Source organism: Saccostrea cucullata, unplaced genomic scaffold, assembly GCF_032062105.1.
Source record: "Saccostrea cucullata isolate Sc308-1 unplaced genomic scaffold, CSIRO_AGI_Scuc_v1 ctg867, whole genome shotgun sequence".
NCBI lineage: Eukaryota > Metazoa > Mollusca > Bivalvia > Ostreida > Ostreidae > Saccostrea > Saccostrea cuccullata.
The window spans coordinates 120,887-137,127 of NW_026923146.1; the positions used below are offsets into that span (position 1 = coordinate 120,887).

Genomic DNA, 16,241 nt, shown 5'->3' on the forward strand with positions numbered 1-16,241 from the left:
ATCTGAAGTACTTGAACGAACTAATCCATTTTTATGAATGTACGAAACAATACGTCACATGACAGTCACGTGGTTATCTAAGTCGTTGACTATCAGTATCAACAGGGATTGAGTGAAAGAAATGGCACTGCCAAAACTGTCGTTTATACCTAATATTGAAAAATTGTCAGAGAGGGTTATAAGAATTTTAGGATGCAACTCAAATCCAATGACACTTCAAGGAACGAATACTTATTTAGTCGGAACTGGGGACAGGTAAACTTATTTTATTCCTTGTGTATCATAGATCTACAAAAGGTGAAAAAGTGTGACGTTTCTGTCACTTCTTGGTGTTGACGCCTAGGACATTTGGGAAGATTGTAAGCTACCTTTCTCGTCCATTTATGAATAATGTTAATAAAACACCCTTTGAAAAAAATGTAGCCAATATACTTATTACATTATCGTGCATGTTTATGAAAAATAAGTGTGTGCATTTGGAGAAACGGTATTGTTCAAAAGGCCTTAAAGGGGATTACTTGAATGATAAACTCCTTATGTATTAGTACTTGTAATTTCAGAAGAATCTTAATTGACACTGGTGATCCAAATGTTCCTAACTACATCCAAAATCTCCAGAGTGTTTTATGCGACTTCCAGCTTAAAATCCAGGAAATAATCTTGACCCACTGGCACTTAGATCATGTAGGGGGAACTGCTGATGTCTGCAGGGATGTAACAAAGTGTGAGTAATTAAACCCCACAGAATTAAAAAAAAATACACATTTGGGGAAAGGGCAGTCTGATAAAAATGAGCCCCCCTCTCCTTCACTCATCACGAGTGAATGGAGAAGGGGCTGGTTTTAACAAGATTTGGGGAAGGGGAGCTTCCAAGCAAAAATTACTTGACAAACAAAAAAGTCACCAATCACTTGTGATGGGAATCAGTAAGAATTTCATAATGGATGTTTGGGTCACTGTATCTAACCAATTAGGCTATATCCTGTTATTTGCAACACGTTGCATATAAGTTTTTACCACAGAAAATAATTGAAATAACATATACCGATCCTTATCAAATTAAATTCATTCAGGTATAATTGAGAAAATAAAGCAAACGATAAGGAAATGTTTTTAAGGCGTCTAAAAATAATTAAAATTACAAGTACGAAGCAGATTTATCATATTATTTCTCTGATTCTGGAAAACGTTGCATGCAACGCTCCATAGTAAAATGATCGATTTCTCCATAGAGCGTTGCAAATAACAGGAGTATATATAGGGCGACGAATTTTATTTTCCTGATATTGAAACTATATTTAAGTGTACATAAAGGGGAAGTTTCCCCGGGAAGAGGGTTTTCTTGGGGGGTTAATATCAGAAAAAATGGGGCTTGGCTTTTTTTTTGGGGGGGGGATCAAGATAAAAATATAGACATTTTACGGAATGAAGCACCATTTTATATTGCATGCGTTGCACGCATCACTCCATAGTAAAATGATCGATTTCTCCATAGAGCGTTGCAAATAACAGGAGTATATATAGGGCGACGAATTTTATTTACCTGCTATTGAAACTACATGTATATAAGAGTACATAAAGGGGAAGTTTCCCCGGAAAGAGGGTTTTCTTGGGGGGTTAATATCAGAAAAAATGGGACTTGGCTTTTTTGGGGGGAATCAAGATAAAAATATAGACATTTGACGGAATAAAGCGCTATTTTATATTGCATGCGTTGCACGCATCACTCCATAGTAAAATTATCGATTTCTCCATAGAGCGTTGCAAATAACAGGAGTATATATACGGCGACGAATTTTATTTACCTGCTATCGAAACTATATAAGAGTACAAAGGAGAAGTTTCCTCGGGAAGAGGGTTTTCTTGGGGGGTTAATATCAGAAAAAAATGAAGCTTGGCTTTTGGGGGGGAATCAAGATAAAAATATAGACATTTTACGGAATAAAGCGCTATCTTATATTGTATGCGTTGCACGCAACGCTCCATAGTAAAATGACCGATTTCTCCATAGAGCGTTGCAAATAACAGGAGTATATATAGGGCGACGAATTTTATGTTCCTGATATTGAAACTATATTAGTGTACATAAAGGGGAAGTTTCCCCGGGAAGAGGGTTTTCTTGGGGTGTTAATATCAGAAAAAATGGGGCTAGGTTATTTTGGGGGGATCAAGCTAAAATGAGTACATTTGACGGAATAAAGCGCTATTTTATTTTGCATGCATTGCACGCAACGCTCCATAGTAAAATGACCAATTTCTCCATAGAGCGTTGCAAATAACATGAGTATATATAGGGCGACGATTTTTTTTTCCTGCTATTGATACTATATAAGTGTACATAAAGGGGAAGTTTCCCCAGGAAGAGGGTTTTCTTGGGGGGTTAATATCAGAAAAAATGGGGCTTGGCATTTTGGGGGGAATCAAGATAAAAATATAGACATTTGACGGAATAAAGCACTATTTTATATTGCATGCGTTGCACGCATCACTCCATAGTAAAATTATCAATTTCTCTATAGAGCGTTGCAAATAACAGGAGTATATATAGGGCGACGAATTTTATTTTCCTGACATTGAAACTATATTAGTGTACATAAAGGGGAAGTTTCCCCGGGAAGAGGGTTTTCTTGGGGGGTTAATATCAGAAAAAATGGGGCTAGGTTATTTTGGAAGGATCAAGCTAAAATGAGTACATTTGACGGAATAAAGCGCTATTTTATTTTGCATGCGTTGCACGCAACGCTCCATAGTAAAATGACCGATTTCTCCATAGAGCGTTGCAAATAACAGGAGTATATATATAGGGCGACGATTTTTTTTTTCCTGCTATTGAAACTATATTAGTGTACATAAAGGGGAAGTTTCTTTGGGGGTTAATATCAGAAAAAATGGGCTTGGATTTTTAGGGAGAATCAAGATAAAAATATAGACATTTGACGGAATAAAGTGCTATTTTATTTTGCATGCGTTGCACGCAACGCTCCATAGTAAAATTATCGATTTCTCCATAGAGCGTTGCAAAGAACAGGAGTATAAGGCGACGAATTTCATTGTTATGTTGTTTAAACTTCTGTTATAAAAGAACTATTTTTCTGGAAGATGGTTTTGATAGTCGAATATTTAAAAAAAATGTTTTATTCAATTCACGTGTTCATTATTTCAACTGAATAATTCAGTTGAAATAATGAACCCCAAAAAAATGTATTTTCTTGCAAGAAATTTGGTAAAATCGCTAAAAAGGATAATAAAGGATATTTATTGAAATAAAATGTGATAGCTATCGCAACAAATACAGTCATATATTTTTTTTTTTTACAAATAGATGAAAGTGAAGAGAACAATTTCTATGAATGTTAACAAAATAGTCAAGGGAAATTACAAGCGATATAGAAATAGTTATTTATCAAGTATATCATATGTCCTTCATGTGGCTTTTTCAGTAGAACCCAAAAAGGTTATTTATACAAAATATAAAAATTAATATCGAAATAAACAACAGCCATATTGTGTTAACAAAAATTAAAGTGATGAAAAAATATTTAAACGTGTTTCATCATGAATATTAACAAAATATTTAATTTTATGCAGTCGGGGGTAATTCCTCTAGGAGTTGATCAACATTGATACCATACGATTTTCTCTACTAACTTTCGTTTTGGTGTGAGTGTGTTATTTTGTGTTTTCCTGGTACTTTTTCTTTGCAAACTACATTTTAGGGTTTTGTTTTATTGAATTCGAGTTTGTGTGTGTTTGTTTTTTAAGGATGGTTTTAAATCATGCGGCTTATTCCGTATAAGCGGAAAAGAACGATAATTTGCGTTTTCGTGGTACTTTTTCTTTAATAAGTATAATTGCATTTAAGGGTTTTGATTTCTTTTGTGTGTGTTTGTTTTTAAGGAGTTATAATATCATGCGGCTTATTCCGTAAAAGCGTAAAATACGATAATATGCGACTTCCTGGTACTTTTTATTGGCTAACTACATTTCTTTTGCTTTGTTTTTGTGAGTGAGTGTGTTTGTTATTAAGATACTTTAAAATCATGCGGCTTATTCCGTAAAAGCGTAAAGATCGATAATTTGCCATTTTCTGATAATGTTGCACTACCATTCATCTTTTCAAATACAGTTGAAGTACCCCAAAACTTATAAGCAACGCGTTGCAGATAACAGGATATAGCCACCAATTATTGTAATCAATAATTAGCTAGAATGATACAGATTGTCCAGATTTCAACTGGACATTTAAAAAGTCTATCAATTTAAATAATTTAATGATAAGAATGGATAAATGAAGAATTTCTGTGGTGGACCAGCTGGTCCTTCATTCATTTTGTAGAACAAAAAGTACATTGATACCTGGAAACATGCTTTTTTACCTGGTTGAAATCAATGAAATATATACACTTTAATCAATAATTAAAAGTGTGATCAAAACTATCTTAAAAACATTTAATATTTTGTTGTGCTTTTTTTTAAAACCAATAATGATATTTTTTTCAGCCAATCAAACCAAAGTATCAAAGTTCAGAAGGCCCCCAGAGAAGGTTGAGGTCGACTTGGGAACCATTCCCTGTCATTTTGTAGAAGATAACCATGTGTTCAAAACAGAAGGAGCAACACTAAGGTACATGTATAAACCTTCAGACAAAATATTCAGTATATAAAGGTACAATAGAACTCTACACATCCATAGATCAGTATAAATATTGAAAACGGGAGCATTTATTGCCTGTGTTCTCTGGCAAAATGCTGTTTGCTAATTAACCCAGCTTGAACCAAACTGTTTGCCTTAAGGACCATTAAATAATTTGGTTCTTGGGTCTGACAAAATGTATGTTGCCCTGAAATGTATAATAGGGTATATATTGAACTCAAGTATTAAATCTTCACTGGGTTCTAATCCTAATACATTGTAACACTTATCTCATTGCTGGTAACACATTTTAATATATTTTTTTCAGGACTATATTTACCCCGGGTCACACAGATGACCATATCTGTTTGTTTTTAGAAGAGGACAAGGTTCTGTTTTCAGGAGACACAGTCCTAGGAGAAGCTACAGCGGTAATGAATACCAGGGATGTTATTTACATCCCTGCATGTATAATGCTCATCTCTTTTGATTTATTGGTAACACACTACATGTATCCTGAGACATACAATTATAATTTCATCTTTGCATAAACTTATTTGGTTCTGATCATTTTTTGGTCATGCATTTTCATAAAATTCTGACAAGCTTATTTTTTTAAAATCAAGCTTGAATTTTGGTTTGTAAGCATTTTGAATTACATTTAATAAATATTCAGGAAATAATAAAGCAGTAATTTTACCCTGATGGACATAAAAATGATTGGATTAATTTACTAAGATCATTTAATAAAATGTAGATGTAAAAAGATCTAGACAATGAATAAAAAAAAATACATGTAAGACTAACCATTATGAGTTAGTAAACTAGCTAACAAGCTAAGTAATATTCATTTCTCATCAAATGATTTATTTCTTAGAAAAATGACAGTGAAACCTTAGACAATTGCTTGTATGATCACAAAATATTACTGTGAAATATTGGAGGAGACAGATATTAAATTCTTTATGTACAGGTATTTGATGACCTCCACACATATATGGCCTCATTACAAAAAATGGCAGAGCTTAATCCATCGGTGATCTATCCATCTCATGGGCCGGTTGTGGAAAACCCAGTAGAAAAAATACAGTTCTATATCAACCATCGTCTACAGAGAGAGAATCAAATCATTCAGTTTTTGGAATCAAAACCCACATCATCTTTCACACCTCTGGAAATTGTAAAAAATGTGTATGAGGTATGTGCTTATCCATTTCTATTTTGATATTATTAAACAAGTCATGTACTTCCAATAATTTTTCAGAGAAGATCTTCAGTTGTCATATTAGATTAACTCTTCCTCACAAAGAACAAAGAAGGTCATTTATGCTATTGCAAAATTTAAAGTTTTTGGGGTTCACTTTTTTCCCTTGGAAAGGATATCTTATTTATTCAACTATGACAATTATAAGATCTGTTTTCATTGATTGATTAAAACTTTTGTAAATCAGTAAAAATGTCAAACTGGTCATTTAATTAGTTAGAATTGAAAGCTTTGCATTCTAATAGTTTAAAATCAGTACCATCTTATCTTTGTTAATTATTTTGTTTTTGTTTTAGAATTTGGCACCAGAGTTGGAGTTATCAGCAGCTAATAATGTTAAACGTCACCTCTCTAAGTTAATAAAGGACAACAGAGTTGGTAAGCATATTTTGTTCTATATATATTTTAAAACCAGAAGTCTCTGATGAGACTGTAGCTCTACTGGTCTGTACATATATAACAAGAAAAGTAGCACTTGAATTCGAATCTTTGCAAAAGGCAGCAACAAAGAGAATTATGTATCTAAGTGTAGTCTACTTGTGTGCCTAGTTATATTGAAATCAGATCTAAACTGTAGGAGGATTGACCTTTAAACGGAATTTCACAGGAATTTCTATGTTTAGTAACCATGGTAACACTTCATCAAAATCAGATGTACTAAATTATGTATCTTAGTGTAGTCTATTATGTGCCAAGTTATATTGAAATCAAACCAAAACTGTAAAGTAGCATTTGAAAAATTGTTTACATACTGACGGACAGACAGAATGACAGACACTCAGGCAGACAGACAAATGACGAACACAATACTATCGCATAAGCTCCTCTGGTCTCTGACCAGTAGAGCTAAAAATCAAATGGAAATGCAGTGTGTATGTAGACAATTACAGAAAGAATTTGATAACTAAAAATCCTGTATGTCCTAGAACTTGCAAGTGAATATTTTCATAAAATATCATAAAGTTATATTCAAGCAGTTAGTGTATCCACTCCCCCACATTGTTGCTGATATGATATTGTATCAATTAAAATGGTGACTTAATTGTTGGGGAAGTTTACACTTATGTACAGGCCTGTATGTAACAATTTCAGTTGGAGGGGGGGGGGGGGGGACAGCCAAACATTTTCAGTTTGGGGCACTATCAACTACCAAAAATTCATGGATAAGCAAAAATATAGCACAATATGCAGAGAGAGAGAGAGAGAAATGTTTTTTTTACATATTCATTTCAAACTTGTCCCTGAGGTATTAGGCCTAAATGACAGTGGAAATAGATTCCTACATTTGTGTCTGTGAACATGGTGAAGGTCATGGGAAAATTTTTTAAATGGGGGGTCAAAAGTTAAAAAAGGACACTGATTTGTATGACATCATGCCAAACATTACATGAGATTTGTTGTAAGAAAACTGTTATGTGAATTATTTTGCATGGAACTTGCTCTCATTTGTAATGCATGTTTTTTTAAATGCACTATATAATAGTAATGTCTGAGGAACATCATTCTATTTGATTTATTTTCAGAACAACATGTCAAAGACAATGAAGAGGTCTGGAGTATAAAGAATATCAGTAAAATTTGAAGATTTTTACAAATGTAGAAATTGCAGGGTTCCCTTTAATGAAAGCCATCAAATTATGAAATGAAAGAAAATGTGATAATTACTCAGTATTAGCTATAAAAGACAGATTTTTATGAATGATTTTTTTTGTACATATTCTAGACAAATTAATAAAAATGCATAAACAGTATTTTGAAAGAAATGTTGAGTTTTATTTTTACCAGCTTTACATATATGCCATTTTTTGTTTTATTTCATAAAGGTAGTTAATACCTCCTGAAAATTGATAACTTTTGGAAAAAACCTCTTATTTTGCCGATCACTGAATTAACAAGTAATGTTCACAATTATTGATATACAATATCTTACCAAACAGTATTAAATGTGAATGCATTTAAAAAGAAAATTATGTTTAACTGAGAATAAACAGACATTGCTGTAATATAGTTTTGTATAATGTTGTAAAAATAATTAATGAAATTTACACACTTTTTTCAATGCTAAATATCAATTGCACTCTAGACATGGGTGGTGGATGCTTTAACACTGTGACTTTGTAACACCGCAACAGCTTCTTTGACCTAAAAAGAAAATGTAAAATCAAAATATATGTCTTATAGGACAGTAGACTGAGGACCTTGATTGTAAAGAATTTGAAATCAGAAAAACATGTCTGAAAGAAAATTATACACGATTTGCAATTTCAGCTTGGCTTGAATCCATTTTTCATCAAAACGTGGCAAACAGCAAAAAATTGTGAAAACTTTTCTCTAAAATTTACATACTCGTATAGCTATATTATGATAGTTGACAACAGTTAATATTAATTTTATTTAGTAAGCTATTGATAACTTTTTTTTATCGATTTTTAGGTTTAATTGACCGATTGTCTTGTATAAAATGGCACAAACAGGAATTACAATGAATAAGTAACCTTTTCGTCGATACAAAAACCGTGTCCACTTGATCCCCCCTCTGATTTTTTTGGAGGTCAGTGTTTGGTCTGCCCTTATTATTTTTATTGAATTTTGAGCTTGCATATTGTTTGCTATCTGCTGACTGACGTTTTTCATACTAATTATTAGTCCATTGTTTATACACTGAGTTGACAACGGATTTTTCCTTCATTTCCCGATCATGACAAGGAGCACACAGCGGGTGTGACTGGTCGGCAGGGGGAATGCTCACTCCTCCATGGTACCTGATCCCACCTCTGATGTTTAGAGGTCCGTGTTTGCCCTGCTCCTATTTTGTTTTGTTTTATGGACTTTTGATCTTGAATACTGTTCGTTATCTCCATATGCTACATATTCCATTTCTCTACTAGTTAAAAAAAACTTGGCTACCAGTGATAAACATGTAACAGTTACTGTACAGTACATGACTGTAATTGCCATCTCTAATATACCTGTAATTATACTTTCACATGAATGCACTCAATTGCAAGTACCAAGTACAGTATTTATTGTGGAAATATCATCCTTTAATGTTTTTAAAAGAAAGTATGGATATAAAATCAATCTGCATTTACTTTATTAATTCTAATAGAGATGAAGCTATTTGAATAAGTGTCACCTTAGCTTCCAGTGACTCTTGAGATTCCAACATGTATAACAGCTCGGAGTTGTCGATCTCCAGTAACATGCCTGTAAGCTTGCCGGCCACGTCTGGGAACATATGAGATATGAGAGGGTACAGACATTCTCCCAACGCCTGTTTTTGTTCCTGGGGCGGCATTGTTGCCAACATGGTGGCAGTAAGTGGTTGTTTGTCTTTGTAAATTGCAGCATGTGATGCCTTTTCAAAATGTAAACAATAAAAGGAATTACTGTATTAACTTGAAATCTTTAATTTCCTGTAATATTAAACTCCTTACAGCACTAAGGGGACGACCATTTGATCCTGGGGGGGGGGGGGGGGGGCTGGCAAATTTTTTTGAGACGGATTATTTATTTTCATGCCTGTCGAGGACAGATTATTTATTTTCAAGATTATCAAGGACAGATTATTTATTTTCTTCTTTGCCTTACGGTATCTTGATCAATTGATTCAAATACTAATCATTTATATAACACTGGCGAATACAGAATTTGGGGATGAGGCGTGTATAACTTCGTTTAGGCAAGAGGTCTGGGGCTGCCGTAAGGCCCCCAGTTGGTTCTTGGCGAAGCCCTTGTGGAGGCCAATGGAGTAACCCCCCCCCCCTCGAAGCTCTAGGGTTTTCGTGTATTTTAAGAGTAAAACCGGCCACTTATATAGTGGTATTGGTTATTATGAACCAAAGTATGACATAATTAATACTGGTCAAATCATAGTTTGAATGAAGGGGGTTCTGGGGGCGAAGCCGCCTCACTCAGAAGCTCTTGGGTTTTTCTGTATATAAGAGTACAGCAAGACACAGTTGTGTAGGAATTGGTTAGTTATGTACCAAAATATGACATTGTTAATACTAGTCATATTATATTCTGAATGAAAAGGGCCCAGGGGGCGAAGCCCCCTAAAGCTCTTGGGTTTTTGTGTATTTTAAGAGTGAAACTAGGCACAAAAATATTGGTATTATCCCAAAGTATGGCATTATTATTCGTATCATACTTTGAAATTTTAGGGGAGGGGTCGTACACATGTACGTCCCCCTTAAATCCGCCAGTGTATATTTTATGTTAACTTATCAGGGAAGTGTAATTCTTTGACAAGAAAATTTTTCTTTTGCTGTGTATAAGAATTGACTTGTATTTAAAGTGATTCGTCACACCTACTAAGTGCACATTGCCATGTTGATAAACTGACTACAAGTATCCAGTCTGGTAATCTGATTTTAAATACTATTTGGTTCTAAAATGGCGAGCGAAGCGAGCCAAAAAATTTTTTGAATTGAAGATTTTTGAGATTTAATTACACGTAAATAAAAAAGGTATGTTTCACATTAAATATCATAAGTCAAGGTCAGATTATTTATTTTGTTTGTAGTGGAGGACAGATTATTTATTTTCAAAATTTTCAGGGACAGATTATTTATTTCCAAAATCTGCCAGCCCCCCCGCAGAATCAAATGGTCGTCCCCTAAAGCAGTTTTGACATCTATTGCATTCCTAATAAGGCATGTATATACTCGTACACATGTATGATGCTGCGCCTCTATATGGTTATTATAACGTCTATAGCTCACCTGGGGCTTAACTGATACACAAGATTGGTAAGTTTGTGATTGTCCAGGCATCTGTTGGCTGATAAACCTGTTTTGCTGATTGGCTGATGTTCCTGATTGACTATTGATGGAATGATATTCTACACTAGAACGTGTCTTTGTTATCTCTGTTAAAGGAAAGATGATCAAATTTCTTAATAGGTTGTAAAGTTAATAAAGAGAAAAATCTTGATAAAGACCTTTTATTTTATCTAAAGCTACTAGTTTGTTCCGAATTTTACTAGTCAAGATTTAAAATGGAATCCAATTTCCAACAAATTGTTTACGATCTATATCTTTTTATTTAAATAGATAATTTATATTTCCATTTTCGTCGTTGATTACCAATTGTGTATTAATTAACTAATGAAGTTTCTTACATCTAGACAATACATTATGCTCTGATCAGGATGTAAGGACATTTTTAGTAAGTACTAGTATCTTTTAGATGAAATGTCTTAAATACTATTTCACTTTGAATGATTGATAAAATACAGTTTAGATAAATAATAGCTTTGATAGACTCGGGGCTTTGCTTACCATAATACATACCTCGTTTATTATTTACTAGAGAAAACATACCGTTTTCAGGCATAGGAACTGTTCTTGGAATGGTTAAATTCAATCTTGGCATACTGTTAGACACATAATAAGCTGGCTGTGCTTGGGGCATGGTGGGTGAAAAATAACTTGCAACATTTGGGTACATCATTTGACTCATATGTCCGGGTTTTTCTCCCTAGAAACGACGATTTATATGTTTCATTTCTGTAAAATAATACCGGGTATAATCAGTAAAGGAAGAATTAATCTTTCATAAAATGAAATCATGTTTCAGTTAAAAGTAATTGCATCAATATCAATTCAAACCCATATTTTATAAACATATTAACAATATTAATTTCAGCTTATAATTTTTTTGAACCCTTTTATCTCAATTTTTTTTTCAAATAGACTAAATTTAAAATGTTTTAATTTTTTTCTTTCTCTTTGACCACATTCTTTTAATAATTAGCTTATACACTTATTCACCGGTAGTTCTGATTGTCGTTGTACACTTTGTTGTCTATCTTCTGATACAGCGTCCTGGACAAGCTGTACAAGGTCAATTATACGACCCTTTTCCTCCTACGAAAAATTATTATTTTTAGAAAAATAGAATTTTAAAAATCACAGATAGGCAGTACCAAACATCCTATATATATATACAGGACTTGTAATGTTTGCATAGTATAATATATCATAGCAAGAAATTAAAAATATATTTGCAGCAAGTTAAGAACATAAGTCCTGGTATATTACGTATAATATGTATCGTATAACAGTCTGTAAACTATGTTTAGAACATAACATTATTAGTTGATAATTATGACATATGTGTATAATTTAAAAATGTTAACTTAAAAATGATATATGCCATCATTGGGTGCTTTCACAGTTCTACCGTTAGTACCAACTTTCAATATACCATTGGTGTAATAATTTGACAATGGTACCAACTGTACCAATAAACCCTGAACGGATATTGGCATACAAATGTAACGATTTTACCAATGTTACCAATGGTAGTCCAGTGGAAACATTGGTAATACTGAATTACAGATTTCTTTGTTTTCTAAGTTATTAGCACATGTCAGAATAGCAAGAAAATCATAGCAGATTCGTAGCCGAGAAACAAACCACATCAGGATCACACTTCTTTAATTAGTTGCCATATCTATGAGTTTTATATAATCCATTTAATGGATGATGTTCTAAATCGTACTTCAAAATCATGAATTTAAGTGTTTGATATGATTTTTATGTGATTTTGGCATGATTTGTTAAAAAGGTTTAAAGAAAAAATTGTTTATATCATTGTGAATCCGGGATCCAAGTCTTTCTAGCTTGTTGCCATGTCGATAACTAGCTGTGACGTCATTTACCAACATTAACCACACTCTAGACTGTCTGCAGAAAAATATACCTTTGGCAAAAAACATTGGTACCAGTGACATGCCAATGGTAATTAATTTTACCAACAGCAACTTTTGTCTACCAAAGGCAGAACTGTGAACGCACCCTATACCTATTGAAACAAAATACATTCCAAGAATGTAGCTTACCTGTAAAGCAGTTTGTATTGTTTTCTGAATCTTTTTCCTCTCTTTTTTGAACATTTCATTAATTTCCTCCTATAACACAAATTAAGAGTATTTCAAGGGCATGTTTATAGTTACATAGCCCATTCAAAGGTTATTAAACTGCAAATACGTATATTTTTACCTTTATATTCTGTAATGATTCTTGAACAATACAATCAAACTCTTCTCGTAGGCTCTGTTTCATTTCTTGTAGTGCGGCTTCCAGATTTTTGTTCTTTGATATATAATAAGATGATATATGCATATAAATCATTGATAAATATTTAAGATTATTCAGATGTTTTTTCTTTGTAAATTTTATGTTTAATTTCTGTTTACTATGAAACTCGAATAAAACAAGAAATATTCAGTTAGTTAACATTTGTATACGTACACCAACGTCATTAATATTATAAACGTTATATAAACATTGCGTAAACCTGAGGAACAATTGGCTTTCATACTTTTCCTTCAGAGTTTTATGGTAAAATATTGGAATGCAAACATCAATCTGTATGAAATGTTTTTCTTTCTGTTTTTAAAGGTTAATGTCACGTAATTGGCTCTTATTTCTATCCCTATTAAATTTACTTACATTAAATAAGGTGAAAAAGTCACTCGAGAAAGATGAGCAAGCTCGGCACTAATTCTTAAGTTTGTTTTTCTCTTTGCGGACATTTTCAGCTAAATCTTATATACTACTCATCTTTTTGTCATTTTTATAAAATTAAACGTTTTCTGTGTATGCTTTACCCGTGATGTGCAGTTCTCTTCAAGTGATCCAAGAAACCCTTGCCTTTGGTTAAGGAAAGCAGAATCCTCTCCTTTTTCGGACTTTATAGAATCATCTGCTTGAATAGAAGCAGAATTGGAGTCTTTTGCCCTTACTTCTTCTTTTTCTGCTGCCTTTGAAGATCTGACCTCATCATTTGGTATCGATTTCTGTGTACTTTTTTCAGACATTTTGTTGAAGCGTTTATTTACCCATGGTAAAGTATTCTATAAAAATAAATTTTAGAGTTTACGCCAGTATTCAAATACATTTGTGGAAACTGTACAGTTTTTGAACTTCTGATTTTAAATTACGAGTATTTAAATCATTTGGAGGAAATGTTGACTTTATTTTTAGAACAAGTTGTATAAGACCGATCAATCAGAGGAAAACGGAGGCTTTTTTTTTTTATAAAATTGAGGATCCAAGTGTAATTTAGGAGATGAGCACTTTCGAGGGATAAAAGAAAAAGCATGTCACGCAAGTGAAGGGTCGCCTTTTGATGTATGGTAACTAACAAATTTAGTTTAATTTTGTATACGAGTAAAACATTTCATGTGGAAATTGCTGCTTTATATTTGATTTATTTCAAAGTTGACGGAATCTTGTTTGTCATACAGTTTAGTAGTTAGTTGATCATGTTGATTATAATTTTAAAATTTAGTAAAACATCCAAATAGGAAGATGTCTCAGAAACTTCAGTGTTTTTTTCCAGTTCACGGGGATCTATCATAGAGCCGACATTAGAATGGAAGTAATAGTTGTTAAAACATGGTCGATATACTAGTAACTAAATGAGGACTTGAAGGCAACATTTATATTAAATCAAGCCATACAAAGTTGTTGTGTGTAAGATAGTTTTGACACAACTTACGTGCCATACTTAATTGGTATTTTCAATTTGTTAGTATATAGATGTATAAATGCAATGAGTATTCCTGTCAGGTACATAGATTTCAAAAGGCAATTATTACTCACTGTTATATTTTTCTTACACTGACATGATTTCATTACCAACAGATTAAAGATTAAATTTGACCATATCTCTATAAAATTGGATTCCTGGAATCAAGTAGTTTATATGCAGATATACTTTCGATTTGATCAATGGGCGATCTTTATAAATTTGTTCTTCATACCTTAAAGATTTTTTTCATTTTTTTTATAAACAACCTTCAAAATTAACATTTTTTGAATATTTTGTATACATATAAATTATATGCATTTTAGCGAAATTGAATACTTAAGTATAGATATTGACAATATGAATTATAACTTGCATGTATACAACTTTTTATTAAAAATCAATCAATATTTACCTTATGAGATAACTTGTAATCATAATATATTTCTTCTGAAACCTTGTGCAATGTAGTTCCTGTTAGAACAAGTCCTTCTTCATGAAGTCCCTACAGCAACGAGCTATTTTCTGTTCGATTTTCAGTAAATCGTACTAGAAACAACAGTTTGATTTCATCTCATGTACATAAACAAAAACAAGATTAATTGCGCATAGCCCAAAGTACGATCTCGTGAAGACTCCTAACTTCCGTTTTCGCTTCCTACTTCTCATAAATAAATAATATACGGATAAACCTCGCTGACTCTTTTGTAAAATATATAGGAAAGAAATATACATTTGGCAATTATACTAAGATTCACACATACAGCTTTTTGTAAACGTGTTTTCTGGAGAAAAAATAATTACAAAAATTAACATATTTGCTTTTATCTATTCTTTTAACACACTTTATCTAAAAATGTAGAAATAAATAGATCCACATAAAATGAATGCATGTCAAGAATCGATCGCTTGACCAAAATTGAAGAAAGGCCGAAATCACCTTTTTAAGGTACTCTGAACCTCAGCCAGGAAGGATAACTCCTTAATTTATAATTTAATTAAAAAGGTCTCAAAATGAAGCTTGAAATTGAAATATTTCCATGCAACAATTTTTACTTAAAACCTCTCAGTATGTTTCAACATTCTTTGAACTGAGAGAGAGAGAGAGAGAGAGAGAGAGAGAGTTTGTCGATACGATATATCCCGATGAGTTTGAGATAAAAAAAATACCACATCTGTTTCATATTTACATTGGAAATTTTACTTGAGAAAGAAGGTAAAAGTAATGTAAAAGCCAAGCTTTATGATAAACGTGATGACTTCAACTTTTTAATCGTCAACTTCCCTTAATCATGCAGCAATATACTTAAACCAACTGCATACGAAGTTTATATCTCTCAATTGATACGATACGCAAGAGCGTGCTCTCCAAGTGTAAAATTGTAAAACGAGGTATATTGACAAACAATTGCAAGTTGTGAAACAACAATATTTACAGTCCCTGTTAAAGTCACCATTTCGTAATTTTTGTGGTCGATCGATGACCTTGTCAGCAAATGCAATTTATCGTTGGGTCAAATGCTGACTGACGTTTTTTTCATACTAATTGTTACGCCATAATTATTTACATACTGACATGTCGACGGATTTTCCCGTTCATGACAAGGAGCACAAGACGGATGTGACCGGTCGGCAGGGGATGCTTACTCCTCCATGGCACCTTATCTCATCTCTGATGTTTTAGAGGTCCGTATTTGCTCTGTTCCTATTTTTTATTGTTTAATGAACGTTTTAGCTTGAATACTATTCTTCCTATATTTCATATAAAATAAGTTTCAAATACAGAATACAGAATACAAA

General features: G+C 32.8%; 2 protein-coding genes across 3 annotated transcripts; one reads left to right on the forward strand and one right to left on the reverse strand.

Annotated features, from left to right (window-relative positions):
- The first annotated feature begins 76 nt into the window (after window positions 1–76).
- Window positions 77–7,648, forward strand: LOC134263298 (endoribonuclease LACTB2-like). The gene is made up of 7 exons (XM_062745637.1): window positions 77–255; window positions 561–724; window positions 4,501–4,624; window positions 4,962–5,064; window positions 5,607–5,831; window positions 6,194–6,275; window positions 7,421–7,648. The coding sequence occupies exons 1-7, from the start codon at window positions 122–124 to the stop codon at window positions 7,477–7,479; spliced, it is 891 nt and encodes a 296-aa protein (XP_062601621.1). The 5' UTR covers window positions 77–121; the 3' UTR covers window positions 7,480–7,648.
- On the reverse strand, window positions 5,657–15,077 carry LOC134263297 (embryonic polyadenylate-binding protein B-like). Of its 2 annotated transcripts, none has more exons than XM_062745636.1 (10): window positions 14,857–15,077; window positions 13,519–13,764; window positions 12,908–13,000; window positions 12,748–12,816; window positions 11,675–11,770; window positions 11,225–11,381; window positions 10,625–10,770; window positions 9,034–9,255; window positions 7,948–8,039; window positions 5,657–5,741 (listed from the first exon to the last, which is right to left on the reverse strand). In XM_062745636.1, exons 2-9 carry the CDS (start codon window positions 13,726–13,728, stop codon window positions 7,977–7,979), a joined length of 1,056 nt encoding a protein of 351 aa, XP_062601620.1. In that variant the 5' UTR covers window positions 13,729–13,764; window positions 14,857–15,077; the 3' UTR covers window positions 5,657–5,741; window positions 7,948–7,976. The 2 variants fall into 2 exon arrangements, with proteins under 2 accessions (XP_062601620.1, XP_062601619.1); XM_062745635.1 differs by lacking the exon at window positions 14,857–15,077 and adding an exon at window positions 14,516–14,619.
- Window positions 15,078–16,241: the final 1,164 nt, after the last annotated feature.